This window comes from Spea bombifrons, chromosome 5 (genome assembly GCF_027358695.1).
Source record: "Spea bombifrons isolate aSpeBom1 chromosome 5, aSpeBom1.2.pri, whole genome shotgun sequence".
Classification (NCBI taxonomy): domain Eukaryota; kingdom Metazoa; phylum Chordata; class Amphibia; order Anura; family Pelobatidae; genus Spea; species Spea bombifrons.
The window spans coordinates 3,399,051-3,422,563 of NC_071091.1; the positions used below are offsets into that span (position 1 = coordinate 3,399,051).

At 42.3% G+C, this 23,513-nt stretch overlaps 2 protein-coding genes across 2 annotated transcripts in view; both read right to left on the reverse strand.

Annotated features, from left to right (window-relative positions):
- DLEC1 (DLEC1 cilia and flagella associated protein) overlaps positions 1-17,501 on the reverse strand; it is a 34,613-nt gene extending 17,112 nt beyond the window's left edge. The window contains exons 1-12 of the mRNA XM_053467610.1: positions 17,412-17,501; positions 16,877-17,017; positions 7,740-7,896; positions 6,928-7,038; positions 6,111-6,310; positions 5,629-5,831; positions 4,364-4,442; positions 2,800-2,887; positions 1,625-1,798; positions 1,164-1,300; positions 454-546; positions 78-168 (exon numbers count right to left, since the gene is read on the reverse strand). Of these exons, the coding sequence (XP_053323585.1) occupies positions 78-168; positions 454-546; positions 1,164-1,300; positions 1,625-1,798; positions 2,800-2,887; positions 4,364-4,442; positions 5,629-5,831; positions 6,111-6,310; positions 6,928-7,038; positions 7,740-7,896; positions 16,877-17,017; positions 17,412-17,501 (1,564 nt within the window). The remainder of the gene's footprint in view (positions 1-77; positions 169-453; positions 547-1,163; positions 1,301-1,624; positions 1,799-2,799; positions 2,888-4,363; positions 4,443-5,628; positions 5,832-6,110; positions 6,311-6,927; positions 7,039-7,739; positions 7,897-16,876; positions 17,018-17,411) is intronic.
- LOC128497502 (5-beta-cholestane-3-alpha,7-alpha-diol 12-alpha-hydroxylase) overlaps positions 1-23,513 on the reverse strand; it is a 187,567-nt gene that overhangs the window by 145,791 nt on the left and 18,263 nt on the right. The gene's annotated exons all lie outside the window — the stretch shown is intronic.

Below are 23,513 nucleotides of genomic sequence, written 5' to 3' on the forward strand. Positions count from 1 at the left end.
CCTTTTCTGTAACAGAGCTATGGAATCTATAGGTGCTCTATAAATGTGATACACAGTATAGACCAGTATATACTAACCTGTTAGTGTGATATCCTTAACCTGGCAGTTATCACAAACGACGGTAAAAACATGGTTGTATTTTTCAGGAGAAGATGGAAAGAAAACGACCTATTGATCAAAAAGCAAAAAAAATAATAATAATTAATAGCAACAAAATCTCTCATCTGAGCAGTTTTTAGTACTATACGAATTTAAAGTACATATTTTGGTCAGATGTATATAAATCCAACTAATAACAAAAAAGGAAAACATATATAATTCTGTTTTATCCATAACGAAAAAGAAAAAAGGAATACATATTTTTTCTGTTTTATTCATAATAAAAAGTAAAAATAAAAGAAAAATATCCCATTTTATCTGTTTATCAATGATTTTACATTGCCTGTCACTCACCTCAATAGCTATCTCTTGACCAGGGTACAGTTCAAACAGAGCAGGCTGAATTCCAAATGGGCCTTCCTCCACAAAGCCAGCTGTAGCCACGCTCTTAAGAAAAAAATATATATATTCCTGAGTAATAGTGAAAGAATTAGGATTTCCAGTCATTTTAACTGAATTGTGAAGAAGTTGAAGAGTTTTTTGGGTCTGTTGGTCAAACGGTCAATCAAGTTACAGGTTAACCAGACTCAGCTTCAGTCGCATGCCCTGCGAGTTGTCTGTGAGGGCATGCGAGAGCCAGCAACTTTACACTTTGCGAGTTGCAGGTGAGGACGTGCAAATTCAATGTTAACTTACATGTCCTCGTCTGTGACTTGAAAAATTCACCAAAGGTGGGCTGAGATTTCTTCCCCTCCTGCTCGGTGGGGTGGGGTAATTCCATAATCATTGGGCAGATATATGTGCCTCTATATGTTTCCTGCATGCTAGTGAATGCAAATTGTTTTTTTTTCCTTTTTGTGAGTTCTAAAGTGAGTTAGCTTTCGTAAATTTGTGAACTGGACTTTTGTCCAAATCCTACGAGTTTCCTGCTTCAAACACGGATATTTTCCCAACCAACGTGCAAGCACTCACAGTTTAGTGAATACACCCCTTTGTATGGCTCAATACATCCGTAGTTACTGTCTCCTGGTGTTGGTTGCAGGCAGCAGATGAGATAGTCTTACCCGAAAGTTAGCCGGAGGCCACGCGCTCTTGGGCATGACGCAGAAGCGTCCGCGGCTCATTCCCTCGTTGCGGCAGAAATACTCCATGACCTTAACTCCGCCCACTAAGCAAGGACCGCAGTCCAAGGTGTGAGGCACTACACAAGAAAAACATAACACAACCATACAATTACACAAACACATATGACACTCAATGGAAGACACGCATGGGGAAGGGGTGGTGCCCTGAAACTCTGCAGCTGCAGCTTCTGATAAAGGTAACTGTTTTAACTTTTTTCTTCCTACAGACAGAGAATGCTTATCAAGTAACTTATAAAAGGGTTTAATATGCGTTCCTCTTGATGAGGCTGCATGGCCCCTTCAACGCGCCAATGAAAGATTTTTCGGACGCACACCTTTTTTCAGTTTTTTTCTTGCATTTGGACCAGCGAGACCCCCCTTAGGCTTAGAAATGAGCTTACGTGTTAAAACCGGCGGTGGACGTCTTGCTTCGATGGGAACAAGTACCGGATACGGAGCTTGGGACTCAATTAGTAGAAAATCCTCAAAATCGGCGAGACTGTCCGGAATGAAGCGAACGGTGTAATGGCAGCTCATTCCCGGAGCCACGATGCCTCCTTCCCCTGGAAACTTTCCTAAAAGGCACAGGAGAAAGATGACGGGCAAAGGACGTTATAAAAATGTGATAATGGCTTCCGACTTGATGAGGAAGGTCAATGCGTTAGAGATAATGTGACTCCGTGGAAGAATTTCCCAGTAATAGTTCTATCGATCCTGCTGGCCAAACAGAGAAATCGTGGATTATAAGCGTTCCTCAGGACACTTCTAATAGATTGACCAAGATTTTCGAAGTGGCTTCATGAAGATCGGTTAACCCATTCTGACAAACAAAATGGTTTATTTCAGCAAACTAAGCAGTTTTCCAGCACTCCATACATAGATTACTGTTTTGGATCTTTGGGGTAGTAAAATAAACTTGCGTACATTAAATCTTCTCAGCGTCTCGAAAAGAGGGTCACCCGGGGCTTCAATCGGGTCACCAAAACAAATATTTGGTTCCTTACTTTTAATGCGGATGCTGTGAAAATCATCACTTAGGTAAAACTTGCTACATTTCACAGTTTGTAATTTCCGTGGAATGAAAACCACATTGAGAACCGCGGGGTGAATCAAATGGAAAATCAGAATTTGGAAGCGAACTCAGCTGACCTCAGGTGGATTTTGAGCGTTTCGGGACACACAGGACAACCCAACTTGGTGCTGGTTCAGCCAAAGTGAATTCACGTTCATTTCCGCCAAACCCAATATGCCCAAAGAGACCGTCCTTCCATGATCTAGATGAAGGCGTTCATTAGTCCTCTGGACTTTTAATAGAGACCCCTCCCTTCCTTTAGATTGTAAGCTCTCAAGGGGGTCATCAAAAGCCCACCATTCCTACCAGGAACCTTGTATAAAGTACCATAAGGCCAGACGGCAGCTCACGGGCCGGGTCCTCATCTCCTGATGCGTCTATGTGTATTAATGTATATTTGTTATGTTTGCTAACTGCCCCATTTAAGTTGTACAGCGCTGCGTAATGTGTTGGCGCTAAATAAAAGGTAATTATAATAATTTAAGGTGGTCACGATTGACTTACCCAGGCCGATGGAGAAATACGGGGTGGATGGAGGGATGACTCTGACGTGGCGGCTGGAAGCAGTCATATTCCTTAATTCCACCGTCGTCTTTGTGTTAGAAGAAAGCAGGAAGGTAGAAATATACACTGAATTATTAAATATCCTAATAATTTGTTTTATTACATTACATTTTTTTAAACACTCAGCGTTCCTTTACATCAAAGATGCACTAAATGTATCAACAAAACATTGGCCAGCATACACCTGTGGTAGTTATCATTATATATCATTATATATATATACCGTATTTGCTCGATTATAAGACGAGGTTTTTTTCAGAGCAAATGCTCTGAAAAATAACCCTCGTCTTCTAATCGGGGTCGTCTTCTAATCAGACCTCAAATAGAGGTCTGATTATGAGACTAAGATCCAGATCCCCCGCACCGCTGCAGGGGACCTGGATCCTCCTGTCCCCCCCCCCATACACACACTTACCGGTGCTTCCTGCTGTGTTGCCGGGGCAGCGATCCGCGTAGACAACGTCCGCTGCAGCCGGAAGGAGGTGTGGCTAGCAGCGGGGGTTGTCTGCGTCCGTCGCGTATACCTTCCCCGGCTGTCAGAGATCAGAGTTCCCCGCACCGGTGCGGCACCGGTGCGGGGAACTCTGATCTCTGACAGCCGGGGAAGGTATTCGAGACGGACGCAGACAAACCCCCGCTGCCAACTCCACCTCCTTCCGGCTGCAGCAGAAGGAGACGTTAACCCGCTGCCCCGGCAAAACAGCATGAACTTGGAAGCACTGGTAAGTGTGCGTGTGCGTGTTAAATGGGGGCATAGGGCATTTCTGGAATGCCTTATACCCCTATTTGCCACTCTGGCACTTAGGGGGTTAAAAAGCATATTATGGGGCAGAGTGGCATATAGGGAGGTATAAGGCATTTCACCTCCCTATTTCACTCTGCCCCATAATATTCCTTTTAACCCCCTAAATGCCAGAGTGGCATATAGGGGTATAAGGCATTTCTGGAGGCAGAGTGCTCTATACAATGCCTTTTAACTCCCTTAATGCCACTCTGCCTCCTGGAATGCCTTATACCTCCCTATATGCCACTCTGCCCCATAATATGCATTTTAACCCCCTAAATGCCAGAATGGGATATAGGGGTATAAGGCATTTCTGGAGGCAGAGTGGCACATAGGGGGTCAAAAGGCATACCATGGGCCACAGTGGCATATAGAGGGTTAAAAGGCATATCATGGGCCACAGTGCTATATTGGTGTGGCAAGCCTGGGGGCAGATGTGCGTAACTGGGGGGACAGGTTGGAAAATACAAGAAATAAAAACAAAAAAAATATTTTTCTCAATCATAGCTTTTATAAAAAAAAATAGTTTACATGAATTAACATTTACTGGTAAAACTTTTTTCCTTTGGGGTCGTCTTATATTCAGGCTTTTTCTTTTTTTCCTAAGTTAATATTCAGATTTTGGGGGGTCGTCTTATAATCAGGGTCGTCTTATAATCGAGCAAATACGGTATATATATATATATAACCCGTTCCATGTCTTATGCTGGTTGAACCCACCTCGTAGATCCGGCCAACTTCATAGTCCGGAAAGAAGACCACGGGTGGGTTGGGAATAAACACCGGCTCGTACGGATTACTGGAAAGAAAGCATTGGATCTGGGTTTAGTTACGGCATTGATTAAACAGGAACAGATGCCGTCACAGCTTTCAGTATAAATAAATAACTAAAACTGCATAAATATTATTGTCACATAAAACAGGGCAAGTAAATGTGACCAGTAGATAATAATCAACAAGCCATTCAAACTATCAGCATTGTTCTCAAAGCCAACGTGTCCCCGATCTCTGGTTGTCCAGTGTAAAGGAGAAATCGCTTATACTACCATTCAAAAGTTTGGGGTCACTTAGAAATTTCCTTGTTTTTGAAAGAAAAGCAGATTTCGTCCGTTAAAATAACATGAATTGGTGTAGAAATCCAGCGTAGGCGGGGTTAATGCTGTAAATGACTATTGTAGCTGAAAACGGCTGATGGAATCTCTTCATAGGCGTACAGAGGCCCTTTATCACTCCCATCACTCCTGTGTTCCAATGGCCCTTTATCACTCCCATCACTCCTGTGTTCCAATGGCCCTTTATCACTCCCATCACTCCTGGGTTCCAATGGCCCTTTATCACTCCCATCACTCCTGTGTTCCAACGGCCCTTTATCACTCCCATCACTCCTGTGTTCCAATGGCCCTTTATCACTCCCATCACTCCTGTGTTCCAATGGCACGTTGTGTTCGCTGATCCAAGTTTAACTTTAAAAGGATAACTGATGGTTAGAAACCCTTTTTGTAATTATGTTACGGCCAGAAATGTCCTCGTTTTCCATGAAAACAGCCGAGTGACCCCAAACTTGTGAATGGTAGTGTATAGGTCTTTCTCGTGGTGCATGTTCCATCACATTTAAACACTAGATCTACAGGACAATTAAAGGGTGTGGAGAGAGTAGCCCCTCTATTGCTGTGGTTTGGAAACAGGTCTCGGTATTTGCTCTCGTTCCCGGAGGTGAACCCGTTTGTCATATACGTGTTAACAAAGAAACATAGAATGGTGGCAGATCGGCCCCATACAGCCCTGTCTAGTCTGATGGTAATCAGTCGTTGGTCTCGTCTTAGATTCAGGAGCCGTTTCTCTATCTTTAATACCCTCACTGTATTACCCTCTACCACTTCTGCTGGGAGGCTGTTCCATAATCCTCTCCTCAAAGTAAAAACTTCTGTGGAACCCCAAGAGTTGAATCTTAAAAGTTAACAAGATAACTGAAAAGAAACATTTACCTTTCTTGCACGACTCTTTTTCTTCCAGATATTATTTTTTCGGTTTTCTTGGCTGGAGCGATGAGCGAGCGCCCGTGCAAAAAACGAGGATTTTTCAGGAAATTGTGCCTTTTTTCTAGCCTGGCCAGGTGGGATCGCTCTCTCTCCTTGTCTTCTGTGCTCATCGTCTGTTTCCACGAGCGCGGTTTTCCTGATGTGGATTTCTGCAAAAACGCCATATTTAGGCCATTGATCCCAGAGAGACGGTTCTTACTTTAATCCAAGTTTTGATTGAATTTGTGTAAGTACTATATACGTCGCTATGGAGAACAGTAGAAATGTGGTCAATTTTGGTGCAAAATTGGTTTTATCACCATAGCAGCCAATGGGATGGTCCGATCAGTGGGCATATTGCTCTGGTTACTATGGTGATAAGAGCACTTATTGCCCCAGAATTCCGTTTTATATAGTACCATATACGATATAATATGAATAAAACACACTTTGGTAGATTTCTTCTTGTTCTGATCTTCAATGTCTGAGGTTGATAATAACGTTAGGGAGGACGAAGAGGATTCTAAGGTACGTCTCTCACATTCCGGTTCTGGAATCGGGAACTCTGTGTAGCCATCATCGACTGGGCTTCTAGAAATGTGCTGGTGAAAGCTGAAGGTCTCCTTGCAAAAAGAAGGCTCTGGTTTGCCTAAAATACAGAAATATATTATATATGACGATAAATATCCAAAACATACAAACGTATGACTGCAGAGCAGAGTTCTTGGCAGGCTGCGATACATTCTGGATGACATCTTATTCACAGACATTGAAGTTAAGAAGCAGAACCCATGAAAGCCTCAAAGGGCTCCTCTGGGGCTTGGCCGATGGACTGAGTCTCCAGATAAAGCCCTTCTTACTCGGGTCTCTGGGTCACTTTCCTCTTTCTAATGGCAGGGAAACATTATTTCAGCCATAAAGGGTGCTTTTATCTCATTTTGTCCCAATAAACCCCCTTTATCTGCAGACCTGGAGCCGCCGTTGCTGTCGGTCATGTGATATTTTGGGTGACTTTCCTGGCTCAAACACCACACTGAGCTGATGCTTTACGGCAATGCTAATGAAGTCTGTGATTACGATAAGGTAACCGAACTAGAACACATGCGCACGACAATTATGAAGCTGTTGGAAAATATTGTATCATCTAAAAAAATAGAACCATTAGAACCAACTAGAAACAATCGCCTATTTTTGAAAACACATAATACGTCTAAAAACAAACGGTGGGAGATCCCTTTTTACGGCTATATAGTAGAGAAAACCAACCTTTGGGTGCCTTGGTGACAGGAGTAACATCTGTTATATAATCATCTGGCGAGATAAGTTTATGTTTCTTTAGAAGGTCGCTGTCTACGCACCACCTGAAGTACGACGCCACTTAAACAATAAACAAAAAATAACAAACTATTGAAATTCTCATTCATTTGAAAAATAATGAAGATTCTATTATTCTATTATTATTATTTAAAGATAACCTGAAATTTATGTACGTTGCTAGGATGTTATTGAAACCATAGACAGGATCTCGGAGCAATCAGTAAAGTCACTTACACATTTATTTTATTTTTATTATTTTATTTAATTACACTCCATGTCATCTAATGAATGGTGATAATGTATCCCAAAATGCAACTTGCTTCTAGACTGGCTGGTTATAAACATTAGATATTACTTTTATTTTAATTCATGCAATTTCCTATTTCATATCAGCTATGGATATTGTTGTTATATTATTTTATTTGTATTATTTTATATTATATTATTAGTATTATTTATTGTTTAATAATAAAAATAATAATAATAAAATATCAAAAATAAAATAAGATAATACTAATATCCATAGCTGACATGAAATGTCACTGCTCTGGAATGAAGCTAATGTGTCTGATTGGTTGCTCTCTCCCCTAGGAGGAGGCTTAGGGGAGAGCTCAGAGTCGGATAACAGGTAGATCAAAATCTTTTATCCTAAACATTTTAAACATTAAGTTCAAGTGAATATTCTATAAATATTAAACTAGAAAAATAGAAACACATTCCCTGCTACGATAATATGCTGATAAACTGTGTTGCCTGATTACCTGGGGGTAACCCCAGAGACTCAAACGCCTCTCCGGCCTCCTCTTTCAATCGGTTAAGGATCCGCTCTTCTTCCGCAGAAGCCCGGGCGCGCGCCTCAATAATGTGTTTTTCTACCCTATCAGCTTCTGCCAGTCGATGTTCATACTCCCCACGAATCTAGAAAAGCAAACAAAAAGGTCATAATCTGTAAATACGAACATCTGCGGAGTAAGAGTTTCTTCCAGATCTTTGTTCATGTTATGGTGTTGGTTTTTGGAGGCATTAGTGGGCTATAAGCAGGACCGGGCTGGCCCACTGGAGTACGAGAACATTTTTCTGGCCGCTGCTTGCCCCGGGGCTGGTCTCTACGAATCCTCCGCATGCCTTGAACGTTTACGGCTAGAGGGAAGTGCGTACACAGATGTGATGTATAGAAACTGAGACAAAAAAAAACAGCTGTTCAAAAACAGTCATCATCTAAGCATTGGTGGTTCAGTGGTAGAATTCTCGCCTGCCACGCGGGAGGCCCGGGTTCGATTCCCGGCCAATGCAAGATTCTTTTACATCTATTAACCTAAAATTAACTTTTGAAGGGGACACAGAAGCATAGAAATTCCCAGCATTTTAGTCACATTTGGCCGCATCGAGTCTCCTTGTTTTACCTGCTGTAAACACTAAAAGTTTAATCAGTCGTTGGTCTTGTCAGGAGCCATATGCCTAACCCATGCATGTTTACATTCCTTTGCTGTTATTACCCTCTACCACTTCTGCTGGGAGGCTGGTTCATTTATCTACCACCATCTCAGTAAAGTAAAACTTTCTCACTTTACATCCAGTCCGTTGCTCAAAAACATTTGCCATCTAAGCATTGGTGGTTCAGTGGTAGAATTCTCGCCTGCCACGCGGGAGGCCCGGGTTCGATTCCCGGCCAATGCAAGGTTTTTTTCCCTGCAATTAACTTCCAAAGTTAAAAAAAAACTCACCAAAATAAAAGAAAGAAGGTACCGTATTCTCTAACAGAGCAATTGGCACATTGATAGAAATGCATTACCCACGCCATTCGCTTCAACATACGCTGGTTTTATACAATGTGGTGTATTTAATCGTATATGTGATGTTATACATCCGGATGATTTTCACAGGAAGATAGTAAGATGAGTGATCATCCTGCGAGATGGGAATTTAGTGAGTGTGAGTGTGCGTGGCTGAGTTTGGTGTGCGAGGCTGAGATGTTGCATGCATATATTTGAGTTTGTATCAGCATGTCAGAGTGATATGCGGGATTGAGTGGCTGCCAGTGAGTCTGACTTGGCATCAGAGTGTTCGTCCCTCAGGGTTTTCACCCCAATATCAGGGTGAATGGACAGATTCACTCAGTCTGGAGCCGACGCCATATAAGTTAATGATATTTCAGCTTGTTGCTTTTCTCACTTATATCACAGCTGAAATCCATGCTTGATTACAGGTGGCTTTCCTTAGAATATCTTGCCAAGTCCTAATTTCCATAAAGTCCACTGTTAGAACATTTTGGCTGCCACTATTAGCAGTGATTTTCTGTCTCAGAATATTACAGGGTTAATATTTGAGGAATCACAGGGTGCCCACGTTGATAATGTTGCGTGGTTATACAAAGTCATACAAAATGATGTAAACCAACCGGTTTTTATCATTTTAGTTATAGGCTTCACACCACCAGCCATCACCCTGGAGGCGATTTTAGCGCAGACCCTCAGGGAGAAAACCCAGTCTCGGACCCTTTGGAGCAGCGTTTGTATAATTTGTATCTACCACGTTCTTATTAAAGTAACACTTTCTCACATTACATCTAAGCGACTGATGCTCTCGTTTTAGATTATGGCCTTTACAGATGTCTGACAGCAGTTGTAACACGTGTGCACAGATGTGACGTGGAATCGAAGGTCTCCGGCAGAAACGCAGTCAGCTGTTCAAAAATATCCACTATCTGAGCATTGGTGGTTCAGTGGTAGAATTCTCGCCTGCCACGCGGGAGGCCCGGGTTCGATTCCCGGCCAATGCAAGATTCTTTTACCTCTATTAACCTAAAATTAGCTTTTAAAGTGGAAACAGTTTCCCAGCAGATATGGCCAATTCAGCCCGTCTAGTCTACCAATTTCCTGTTGTGAAGAATCAAACCTTAATCAGTCGTTGGTCTTGATTCAGGAGCCATATGCCTATCTCATACATGTTTAAATCCCCTCACTGTATTAACCACTTCTACTGGGGGCTATTCCATTTATCTACCACCTTCTTATTAAAGTAAAACTTTCTCACATTACTTTTAAGCCACTGACTCTCTAGTTTTAGATTATGGTCTCTTCTTGGGGCTGTAACACTATCCCCCTTTACAGATGTCTGACAGCAGTTGTAACACGTGTGCACAGATGTGACGTGTGGAAACTGAGGTCTCCGACAGAAACGCAGTCAGCTGTCCAAAAATACATAACATCTAAGCATTGGTGGTTCAGTGGTAGAATTCTCGCCTGCCACGCGGGAGGCCCGGGTTCGATTCCCGGCCAATGCAGTGTTCTTTTACTTCTATTAATCTAAAATTAACTTTTGAAGTGGAAACCGTTTCCCAGCAGATAAGGCCAATTCAGCCCATCTAGTCTACCACTTTCCTGCTGTAAAGAATCAAACCTTAATCAGTCGTTGGTCTCGTCTTAGATTCAGGAGCCATAGGCCTACCCCATATATGTTAAAATTCCCTCATCATATTAACTTCCACTACTTCTACTGGGGGCTATTCCATTTATCTACCACCTTCTTATTAAAGTAACACTTTCTCACATTACTTTTAAGCGGCCGATGTTCTACTTTTAGATTATGGTCTCTTCTTGGGGCCGTAACACTATCCCCCTTTACAGATGTCTGACAGCAGTTGTAACACGTGTGCACAGATGTGACGTGTGGAAACGGAGGTCTCCGGCAGAAACGTAGTCAGCTGTCCAAAAACACTCAACATCTGGGCATTGGTGGTTCAGTGGTAGAATTCTCGCCTGCCACGCGGGAGGCCCGGGTTCGATTCCCGGCCAATGCAAGATTCTTTTACATCTATTAATCCAAAATTAACTTATGAAGGGGACACAGAAGAATAGAAATTCCCAGCATATCAGTCACATTTGGCCGCATCTAAACTGCCTTTTTTATCTGCTGTAAACACTAAAAGTTTAATCAGTCATTGGTCTTGTCTTAGATTCAGAAGCCGTACACCTATCCCATGCACTTTTAAGTTCCTTCACTTTATTAACTTTTACTACTTCTATTGGGAGGCTGTTCCACTAATCTACCACCATCTCAGTAAAGTAAAACTTTCTCACTTTACATCCAAGCCACTGGTGTTCTTCTTTTAGATTATGACCTCTTGTTCTAACATTTCTCCTTTAAGCTATTTCTTACATAAAGAGCAATCCTTCCTCCTTTTCTGCCTTCTCCATCCTTTCTGTATAACATGTATCCTGGTGTTACATCTTAATCATTTTGCTCATTGCACCAGGTCTCAGTAACGGCCACTAAATCCACATTATTAACAATGCAGGTATTTGTGCGCATTACTCCAAATCTACTGTCATTACACAATGTTTGGTAGATATACCTTTTCTTAATTAATCCACATGACAGTAGGGTTGTGTTACCCTGTTACCCTCTAATTTTGTATTCTCTTCCCACGTTGTATTCTATCAAGTTAAGCCTCTGCCAGGGGCTTAGGAGAATCATTGATATAATGTTTTGTCTGACAAGGCTGAGTATGAAAGGGGTCGTGGTCCACAACAGCATGGTTACTCGATGTTCTCCTAGCTACCCCTTCTTGTTATGATGTTGCTTGTAAAGAGCCGGAATGGGGGCTGTAACACTATCCCCCTTTACAGATGTCTGACAGCAGTTGTAACACGTGTGCACAGATGTGACGTGGAATCGAAGGTCTCCGGCAGAAACGCAGTCAGCTGTTCAAAAATATCCACTATCTGAGCATTGGTGGTTCAGTGGTAGAATTCTCGCCTGCCACGCGGGAGGCCCGGGTTCGATTCCCGGCCAATGCAAGATTCTTTTACCTCTATTAACCTAAAATTAGCTTTTAAAGTGGAAACAGTTTCCCAGCAGATATGGCCAATTCAGCCCGTCTAGTCTACCAATTTCCTGTTGTGAAGAATCAAACCTTAATCAGTCGTTGGTCTTGATTCAGGAGCCATATGCCTATCTCATACATGTTTAAATCCCCTCACTGTATTAACCTCTTCTACTTCTACTGGGGGCTATTCCATTTATCTACCACCTTCTTATTAAAGTAAAACTTTCTCACATTACTTTTAAGCCACTGACTCTCTAGTTTTAGATTATGGCCTCTTCTTGGGACTGTAACACTATCCCCCTTTACAGATGTCTGACAGCAGTTGTAACACGTGTGCACAGATGTGACGTGTGGAAACTGAGGTCTCCGACAGAAACGCAGTCAGCTGTCCAAAAATACATAACATCTAAGCATTGGTGGTTCAGTGGTAGAATTCTCGCCTGCCACGCGGGAGGCCCGGGTTCGATTCCCAGCCAATGCAGGGTTCTTTTACTTCTATTAATCTAAAATTAACTTTTGAAGTGGAAACCGTTTCCCAGCAGATAAGGCCAATTCAGCCCATCTAGTCTACCACTTTCCTGCTGTAAAGAATCAAACCTTAATCAGTCGTTGGTCTCATCTTAGATTCAGGAGCCGTATGTCTATTCTATATATGTTAAAATTCCCTCATCATATTAACTTCCACTACTTCTACTGGGGGCTATTCCATTTATCTACCACGTTCTTATTAAAGTAACACTTTCTCACATTACCTTTAAGCGGCCGATGTTCTGGTTTTAGATTATGGTCTCTTCTTGGGGCTGTAACACTATCCCCCTTTACAGATGTCTGACAGCAGTTGTAACACGTGTGCACAGATGTGACGTGGAATCGGAGGTCTCCGGCAGAAACGCAGTCAGCTGTTCAGAAACACTCAACATCTGGGCATTGGTGGTTCAGTGGTAGAATTCTCGCCTGCCACGCGGGAGGCAAGGGTTCGATTCCCGGCCAATGCAAGATTCTTTTCCTGCTATTAACTTTGCAAAGGGGCCTTCACCTAACTACAAAAAATACGTTTGTTCTTTTGTTTTTTAATTATTTTGTAATAGAGAGAAACCATATTATTAGAGCTTTAGGATTTCTCCAACACAAAAAGAAAATTGTGATACATTATTAAGTATAAAAAATGATTTTGTAGGGTCAGAGTGACTTTGGCAATTACATTTTTAATCCAACTTGTTTACAATGAACTAAGAGTCAAACTTATAATAAACTGAGAGCTTTCAAGGTTTGAGTCAGCTGATCTCGCAGAAAAGGGTCCACTGAACATCCCAGCGCTGTATACAGTCAGAAATCCGGTACTGTATACTGTAATAACCCCAGTGCTATATACAGTAATAACCTCCAGCGCTGTATACAGAAATAATCCCCAGCACTGTATACAGTAATATAACCCCCAGCGCTGTATACAGTAATATAACTCCCCAGCGCTGTATACAGTAATATAACCCCCCAGCTCTGTATACAGTAATATAACCCCCAGCGCTGTATACAGTAATATAACTCCCCAGCGCTGTATACAGTAATATAACCCCCAGTGCTGTATAAGTAATATAACCCCCCAGTGCTGTATACAGTAATATAACCCCCCAGCGCTGTATACAGTAATATAACTCCCCAGCGCTGTATACAGTAATATAACCCCCCAGCACTGTATACAGTAATATAACCCCCAGCACTGTATACAGTAATATAACCCCCAGCGCTGTATACGTAATATAACCCCCAGCGCTGTATATGTAATATAACCCCAGCGCTGTATACAGTAATAACCCCCCAGCGCTGTATACAGTAATATAACCCCCCAGCGCTGTATACAGTAATATAACTGCCCAGCGCTGTATACAGTAATAACCCCCAGCGCTGTATACAGTAATATAACCCCCAGCGCTGTATACAGTAATATAACCCCCAGCGCTGTATACAGTAATATAACCCGCCCAGTGCTGTATACAGTAATTTAACCCCCAGCGCTGTATACAGTACTATAACCCGCCCAGTGCTGTATACAGTAATATAACCCCCCCAGTGCTGTATACAGTAATATCCCCCCAGCGCTATATACAATAACAACCCCTCAGGCTGTATACAAAAATAATCCCCCACCACTGCATATAGTAATAACCCCCAGCGCTGTATACAGTAATAACCCCCCCCAGCATTGTATAAGGTATGTCAGTCATTATCGCTAAAAATCTGGTTTTATCTAATTCTGTCCCAGTAAAATCCCTTTCCCTGCTAAAACGGATTGACCAGATGCTTTATGGCAATGCTAATGAAGTCCTTTCCTCCATAGACTTTCATTGCTCAGAGGGTCAGCCTGGTGATTAAGACTGGGCCATTGAAAAAGAAAATTCACAGGCAGGATGAGTGCATTAGTCAGGTTGTTTGTAGATTGGGCTCAGATACTGGAGCGAGAACTAAATACAAATGGCTAATATGCAGCTGTCTGAAAACATTTTTGGGCTGTTGACTATAGTATGCACTATTGTTCCGTATTTGTCATTTTTGTTTTCTGAGCTACTGAGATCGGTTGTTACAAGACGTTTGTTATATAGGGTTGTAGCTGCACACTCTGTACACTGTCGGAAAAAGGAGAGTATTTCCTTAATTTTATTATTTCTTATTCACTTTCACTTTTGACACTGGTTTACATTTTTTATATGAAAACATTTTATGACTCAGGGGCTAAGGAGTACAGTTCACATGAAGAAAAGCCGCATAAGGCTGAGTATGATAAGGGTTGCAGCTGCTAAAGTGCTAGAAGTTCTCTAAGCTCGCCCTTCTTGTTCCCTGTAGGGCAGGGATGAGGAATGTAACACTATCTCCCTTCACAAATGTCCGACAGCAGTTCTTACACGTGTGCACAGATATGACGTGTGGAAACTGATCCGTCCAGCAGACACACGGCCAGCTGTTCAGAAAACTCCAACATCTAAGCATTGGTGGTTCAGTGGTAGAATTCTCGCCTGCCACGCGGGAGGCCCGGGTTCGATTCCCGGCCAATGCAACGGTCCTTTTGCATCTTTTAACTTTGGAAATGGATCTTTCACCAAAACCAAACATTTACTCTACAATGGAGAGCAATGGGCAAAGTTAATAGAAATTGATTACTCATCTCATTCACTCGAGTCGAGTGTGTCTCAACTGTAGGCTAAAAGTGGTACACTATGTGACCAAAGCATGTGGATGCCTGACCATCACACCTGTATGAGCTTGTTGGACATCCCATGGGCATTAATATGGAGTTGCCCCTTCTTTGTGGCTACAACAACCTCCACTCTTCTGGGAAGGCTTCTTCTTCAAAGAGTGTTTCTTTGGGAATTTGTGAATATTCAACCGAAAGAGCATTTGCGAGGTCAGGCACTGATGTTGGATGAGGAGGCCTGACTCACAATGAGCTTTTCAATTAATCTCAATTGGGTTAAGGTCAGGTTTCTGTGCAGGTCACTCGAGTCCCTCCACACCAAACTTATCCAACCATGTCTTTATGGAGCTTGCTGTGCGCTGAGGCACAGTCATGCTGGAATTGAAAAAAAAGGTCTTCCCCAAACTGATCCCACAATGTTGGAAGTAAAGCATTGCCCATGATGTATTTTCCTTTACATTTATCCTTATTTACTGGAAGTAAGTGGCCAAAACCCTGGAAAACAACCCCAGTCGATTATCCCTCCTCCACCAAACATTACAGTCAGCACTATGCATTCCACTAGGTAGCGTTCTCCTGGCATCCTCCAAACCCAAGCTTGCCCATTATACTTCCAGATGGCATTGTGCACAGTGATCTTGGGTTTGCGTGCAGTTGATCGGCCATGGAAACCCATTTCATGAAGCTCCCGACACGCAGAGCTTGTGCTGATGTTGCTTCCAAAGACAGTTTGGATCTCTGTAGTGATGCCACAGAGGACAGGAGATTTTTTTTACGTGCTTCGTGCACTTGGTGGTCCTGTTCTGTGAGTGGACCACAATCCCACAATGGAGTGACAATCCCACTTCACAATTAAAGCACTTACAATGGACCGGGGCAGATCAAGAGGGGCAGACATTCCCTTAACTTACTAGTGGCAAAGGTTGCAGTCCGACCAGGGGAGGGCTGGCAGCCTAAGGCCTGGGGGCAAGTCAAGTGAAGTGGCTCCGCCCCCTCGCACTCACCTTTCACCCCTCACGCTGCTCCAATCACTATGCGGCCATCAGACTGCTGGAAAACTGATCTAAACGGCCGCTGGGTGCTGATGCTGCCGGCCGGAGCTACTTTAATCCTTTTTTTATTTATTTAATATGCCGGATCGGCTTGCCATATTAAAAATAAATAAAGCATTAAAGTAGCGCCGGCCGGCAGCATCAGCACCCAGCGGCCGTTTAGATTCGATTTCCAACAATCTGATGGCCGCATAGTGATGGGAGCAGCGTGAGGGGTGAAAGGTGAGTGCAAGGGGGCGGAGCTTTCACCCCTCACGCTGCTCCTATCACTTGGCGGCCATCGCATACGGCCGCTGGGTGCTTATGCCGCCGGCCGGCGCTGCTTTAATACTATTTTTTTTTCCATTTAATAGCCGATCCGGCTTGCCATATTAAATTTAAAAAAAAAAGTATTAAAGTAGCGCCGGCCGGCGGCATCAGCAACCAGCGGACGTTTAGATTAGATTTCGGGCGGCCTGGGGGGCAATTGCCCCCGGCCCAGCCCGCCCCTGAGTCCAACCCATTCTTCTGCCCATGTTTATCTATGGAGATGGTTGCCTATGTGCCTAAGTTAGCAATGGGTGCGCCTGACACACCGAAACTCAATATTTTGGAGTGGCGCCCACATACTTATAGTCATATAGTGTACACTATTTATGCCAACACATGGGGGTCTCAATAAACCTTTGTCCGTTTAAAGAAAGTCAGTAGAGTCCATAACACTCAAAACACAGATATAAGTCTTATATATTATATGATATGATATTTATCGGTGTAATCTCCGTATAACGAATGCTTTTCCCATATCGGTGACACTTTCCCTTTTTACTGTAATAAAAATGTGATTGTTACCTTTTCCAGTTCATCTACAAACATCTGGTGGAAAGGATTGTCTCCACCTCTCGACTTTATCAGGTTGGCTCCTGTGTCTTTCCCGATGACTTCACCGGAGTATAGGTCTTTGAAGACACTTGTCAACAAATACGAAATTTCCTGAAATAACAAAATTACATTCTTTAAGAGGATGATTTAAAAAAAACAAAAAAAAACTGAACATACAGGGCTATAAATGATAGAAAAAACAACAAAATATTTTAGAGCTTCTCGATCCAAGAGGAAATCTCATTGCTTTTTGGAGTCAAGAAATGCTCTTTTCTTAGTTCTTCTATAATTTGGGATTCCAACGCACAATATTTTTGGGGCTATAACACCTCATATCAGGATCGCACCCATATATTAAAGCAGGGATAAGATAAATTCCGAAAGAGATGTAGACCTCTACAGTTTTACCCCAAAACATATCTCAGTATGATAAATATGCAACATTAAAGTGAGTAAAGAGTAGAATGGTAGTCCATTACACGGTCACTCAATCATGGAGTATTACCTGAGTCCTTTCAGAGGATGGTCTTGGTCTGTAGGTGGCAGGGTCCGGAGAAAGGGTCACGGTGGTTCGGAGAAGCTCGTCTGCTGACATTTTACTTTGTTTCTGTACCTTGTGACTTCAGCTGCATAAAATACATAAATGACATTAAAAGTGATGTTACCCGTATTTGATCGATTATAAGACGCGTATAATGTGCTGATTCGGCAGATCAGCGGAGGTGATGAATGGGAGGCTCGGTAGGGTGACCACATCGGCCATGTTTTCCAGGACACATACCATTTTTACATATTGCTGACCAGCCCAGATGAAATGACAAATGGAAAGGAACCAATTAGTCAGTTATACATCCTCCATACTGCAGGGCAGCACTTTATCTGGGCTGGTCAGCAATACATAAAAATGACGGTATGTGCGTCCTGGAACACATGGCGGATGTGGTCACCCTAAGACTCGACGGCTCGGATCTGAGGTCTGGATAAAAAAAAACCTTGAGAGGAGGTTATTTTTGAAGATTATTTTTTTTTAACCCCTTAAGGACAATGGGCGGTCCCTAAACCCATTGAAAACAATGCATTTTGAGCCTGTACATGTATGGGCTTTGTCATTAAGGGGTTAAAAAAAAACCTAGTCCTATAATGAATCACATACTGAATATTAACAATAAAAGGGCACAGTTAATGTTTGACATCATATATTTAGAACAAAATATCTTGGTGGCCACTAAATGATGTTAAAATATCGGCTCAGACAAATGGATAGCAGCAAAAGTAAGTGGCCTGCACTGGCCCACCGGGCATTTCTAGAACACATGGAGCCAGGCCGGGCCTGGCCATTGGCAAACCGGGCAAATGACAGACTTTTTCTAAGTAAAAGCACCATTAAAAACAGTATTTCCAGTACCGCTGAAAGTCCAGAAATAACACGCAAATCATATAAACATCTGCCTCATTCCCTCCTTTTACCGGGAACCGCTTATTGTCATGTGACACAAAAATCGGTATTGCTTGGTTGTCGCCATAGAAACTAAAAAAAGTTTAAAAGGTCCTGTGTAGTTTAAATGTGACAAAAACCTGCGTGGGTTTATTTTCTTAACATTCTATAAATTGTGACGTTTTCTCTAAGTTTAAAGGCAACAAATACGTCTTATTAATGAATTGTATCGGCCGTTCACGGGCAGCTCTTTAGGGGAGACAAATAATGCCTATTCCATTGTCTCATAATGTTTGCTAAATCAAATGTGTAAATGTAACACATATATAAATATAGATGAATGCACGTATAGGAAACTGCAGATAAATAATTGTCTACGTATCACAAATGTCGATAGAAATAATAATAATAATTAACTGTGGAATTTGATGGCATTATATAAAACAAATAATAACAAATAAATAATAAAAACGTATAAATAATATATATATATATATATATATATATGCACACATAGATACTTCAATCCGTACAAGCATTTGTAATAATCATAATAATTATTATTATTGCATTGTAAATATTGTATATAAATAATACTAATTGCATAAGCATGCAAGCATTTAACTCTTTACACCTTACATACAGGCCTGCACACATAAATAGTACCCCACAAAACAAATACCCCACAAAACTGCAACCTGACAATGTCCACATAAGTGCATTACTTTATATACGGTAAACAGAGTGTATTTGGGAAATGTTGCATTCATAATTAAAATGACTAAATCCGGGTTCAGTGAAAACATTCCCAGCCGCCATTATTATTAGTGAGCCCCGTTTTTACAGGGTCTCCCCCGGTCTCCCCCAGTGACTTACATCATTTGGCGCACTTCTTGCTGTGGAAGAATACAGGCGCGTCCTAGGTTGCTATAGAAACGTTGCGGGGGCGGTGCAACAGATCTAAGAAGAGAACGGATGCCGGGACTCTGAGAGGGGACGCATCGCGTATATTGCAAGCACTTTGGATTCATGCGCCATGCCCGTTTTAAACCGGAAGTGGGGCTGAGGAGGCGGAAATAGGTGACGTTAGGGCGGAATGTATGGATTGTGGGAGTATTAACCATCAGCGTTATGGCTGTCACTGTCCAGAGGGACTACATTTTCACTTAGTATGCTTCAATGCAAGGTGAAAGCGTGAGCATTTTATTGCAAAATAGAGGTCCTTACTATTTAATTTGTTATTTCTGTAAATTCAAATTATCTGATGCATGCCCATTGTACGGTGCTGCAGACTATGATGGCGCTATATGAATAAAAAGTAATAATAATTTGCCGTCCGCCGTTTCCCTGTTGGTTTTTATTGCTAAAACACAGGGATACGTCACGGCTCTTTCCATCAGACCACCGGTGACACAAAGGGGTTCATTAACTAAACAGAGAGAGCTGTGGTTTTAATGCCCTCAATTCACTATTCATCATGAAGGGCCAGCACGGGCAGATACGGCCAACAAGCAGGGCTGAGTTGGCCCTGCATAATGTATAGTTAAATGGGAGAGTTGACTTTGGAGGTCTCTCGATTTAATTATACATTATACAGGATTGGCCCTTCCCAATGTATAGTGACGTCAAGGGCCTGAACTACAACTCATGTAAACTCCCCCTTTAGTGAATATCACCCAAAAAGTGAGTTTGTTATAACTAGACAGGGCGGGGGCTTTATGGGGTGAAGAGGATATTTTAGGGTTACAGAATGTAAATAGGGTTTTGTTGAGATATATGGGGAGGGCTGTGATTCCTTTTAAACACCCAGGACTAAAATCCACCTGCATGGTTGCTTTCTGAACGGTGACGCGCCAGCTCAGCTGCTCCATAACGGTATTTTTCTTACGGATAAAACTTTAAAAGGGTGGGATGGGAAAGGACTGAGTGAACTGATCCAAGCAATGATAGGTGAAGCAGCTGGTTTTGGGGACGATCCAAACCCTGGTCTTGACACATTGCACCGTTTGTGACCTGAACTGGACTCACTCACAACAACATGCATTATGAGAAGGGGTCTGATCCAGCTCAACTTCCCGGGGGGGGATATGTGTATGTTAGCATGAGTGTGTATGTATAAGTGTATGTAAATGTGTGTGGTGGCATGTTGTATAAAATCCTCTAGATTGTAAGCTCCTTTGAGCTGGGTCATCCTCGCCCGATTCTCTATGTCATCTTATGTTACATAAATGTTATATACTACTTGTTGTGTCCTGTCTCCCCTTTGTACAGCCCTGCGGTATCTGATGGCGCTATATAAAACAAAGGATAATATTAATTGTGTGTTAGCATGAATGTGTGTGTTAGGATGTGTTAGTCCTGGCAGGGACACGGCTCCAGCGTGTATTATTAGGACTATCATTGGGAACCATTTTCAAAATGTTCTGATGGACCCACTGAGTGTCTCCCTGTATCTCTGCTCTTATTTGCAACTACTCTCCTAACCACCCTCTTTGCTCTGCCTGTGACTTGCTTCACTCCCCACCATTCTCACTTTTCCCCGCTAGCCTATCCAGGATTCTGCTAATTGATTATAATCCACTAGAGGGCGCTACTATACCTTAACATAATATGTACTCGGCGCTCCTTATGTACTGGATAAAGGATGGATCTCTGTGAAACCCTTTAATTGCCAGAAACATAGAATTTAGCGAAATGCTGCTGGAATCGCAGAGATCAACGGACAGGGTTTGCCACAACATCAAAAACTCCCACTTTTTAAGTGAATCTGTCACTCCGAATTTTATATTTTAAAGTTCCATACACCAAGTAAACCTATTCAATGGCGTCTATGTATTAAGATCTACACCTATAAAAAAACCACCATATATGTAAACTATGGCAAAAGGTGTCTTAACTTCATTATATCAGGCTATGCATGGTTTGTCCTCCCCATTAAATTATCTTATCTCTTCCCTATTAAGTTGCTGATTGTTGATCCTTCCTGGAGTTACATGAGTTTTTAATGAAATGTCCAAAGCCAGCCACACTTGTTGACAAACAAACAAATGCACAAGCTATACATAGTTTTGTTAAGTACATTTACTTATACAGTCTGTGATAGCAACAGATCTCATTTTACTCTACTGAAGCCAGACCATAATGTGACATCATTTAGCAGACAAATCGTTTTTCAAGGCGTCTCAGCAAAATTTTGGCTTCTCTTTGACTTGTTTGGTTCTGTTCGATGTCCTTAACCCCTTCATGACAAAGCCTGTACGTGTACAGGCTCACAATGCATTGTTTTTAACGGGTTTAAGGACAACCCATTGTCCTTAAGGGGTTAAATATACAAAGTATATTTTCTGGAGTATCCATTGTGGAGTGAGACAGTCCGTTCCCCCAACTTCTACCCCGAGGTAGAAGGAGTTTGCTGTTTCAGAAAGAGAAATTGGTGAGTGATCAGGATATCAGGAAAAGGTATTTATTGATACAGCGAGAAAAGGAACACAAAAAGCATCTTAAGACAAGAGATTTGTCCTTATCCCCGAAAAGTGTATCTGCTGTCAGAATTCCAAAATTCTCTCGGCCACAGCGTCACATGACCCCCAATGTGTATAATAGCCATAGAGGGGCAGTTTAATGTTAAGGGCATATAGTGTTACCAAGAATTCTTATGGATACCTTGTGGGCATACTTCCCCAGGTATACCCGTAGACACGTGTCTAGGGTGGGGGTATAGGACATGCATTTTAATGCGTTATATGTGGGGCAGAGATAAATCTAGACATCCCGTTAAAGGGAATATTTAAACTCAAGACGTTAGAGTTTAGACGGCTTTAACAGCGTAGGAAAATGTTTTCTGACTGCAGAGTTTAGTAAATCCTGGTTAAATCCTCTCCCATTAGATGTGGTTAAATTATGTGATTAGTACTAATTATTATAGTATCTACTCCAACTAGTCAGATAAGGTCTTTGGAGGTTAATCGTTCAAATGAGGTAAGATAGATATTACTCAAACGTTAATAGAATAACGATGGTGCAATCAAAGGAGCTGCTATTATGTGATGCTTAAAGGGACAGCATCCAGCCCTGAGTACCTGTTAAAGTACCCCCCCTTTAAAAAGGGGGGGGTACTTAGCTTATGCAGAATAACCCCATGCATTTGCAACGGGAATACCACGGTACTTTACAGGGACCTCTCAGCTATTACATGCAGCTCAAGTGACGGCTTGTGAGGAGGGGTCCCTGGGGGTATACGGAGACCTCAGAAGTGCACATGCTTGATTATTTGGCAACAGGGGCAAATCCTGTATTTACACAAACATTTACACACCCATGCTCACACATGTACCCATACACACTTATACTTACACATCCATGCTCACACATACACATTCATGCTCACACATACACATTCATGCTCACACATACACATTCATGCTCACACACTTATACACTTTCGTCCCTCCCTCTCGCACCACCCCTACCTCACTGGCTGCATCCTACACACTGCGCGAGCTGCCTCGTGTTAAACCACGGGGTCATGCAACTTCACGTTACGGGTCCCCACGGTGTTCCTTCCTCCCTGAGCTGGCCTCAAATTGTTCACAAAGGCTGTTCTGACCTGAACCAGCCCGGGGAGGAGATTGTGGCACCCCCTTGATGAGTGGCACCTGGTACACCCCCCTAAGTACACCACTGCCTTCAGGTACAAAGTGCATATTTTACTTTGCCGTACAGAGTGTGTGTGTGGGGGATTAATAAAAGTTCTACCCCCACAGGGCCCGAGCCAAAATGAGTTGGGAGCCGTATCGTTGATATAAGAGATGAAAAGGATAAAATGTTATAATGATATAGGTGACATGACAAGGAATCTGTGTGTACCCGCTCCCAGATCATCTGACGGGGGTTCTATAGAACAAGCGGGGCAGAAACCGCGGCTCCTTTTGCTGTCGTAGGCGCAGGGGCGTCCGCCATAACTATCCACAACTGTCTAAAAGTAACTCTGCCCCTGGAGAAAAACCCACATGCCTGACATATATATTCTACCTGTGTGTATAACATTACATATATATTCTACCTGTGTGTATAACATCACATATATATCATACCTGTGTGTATAACATTACATATATATTCTACCTGTGTGTATAACATTACATATATATTCTACCTGTGTGTATAACATTA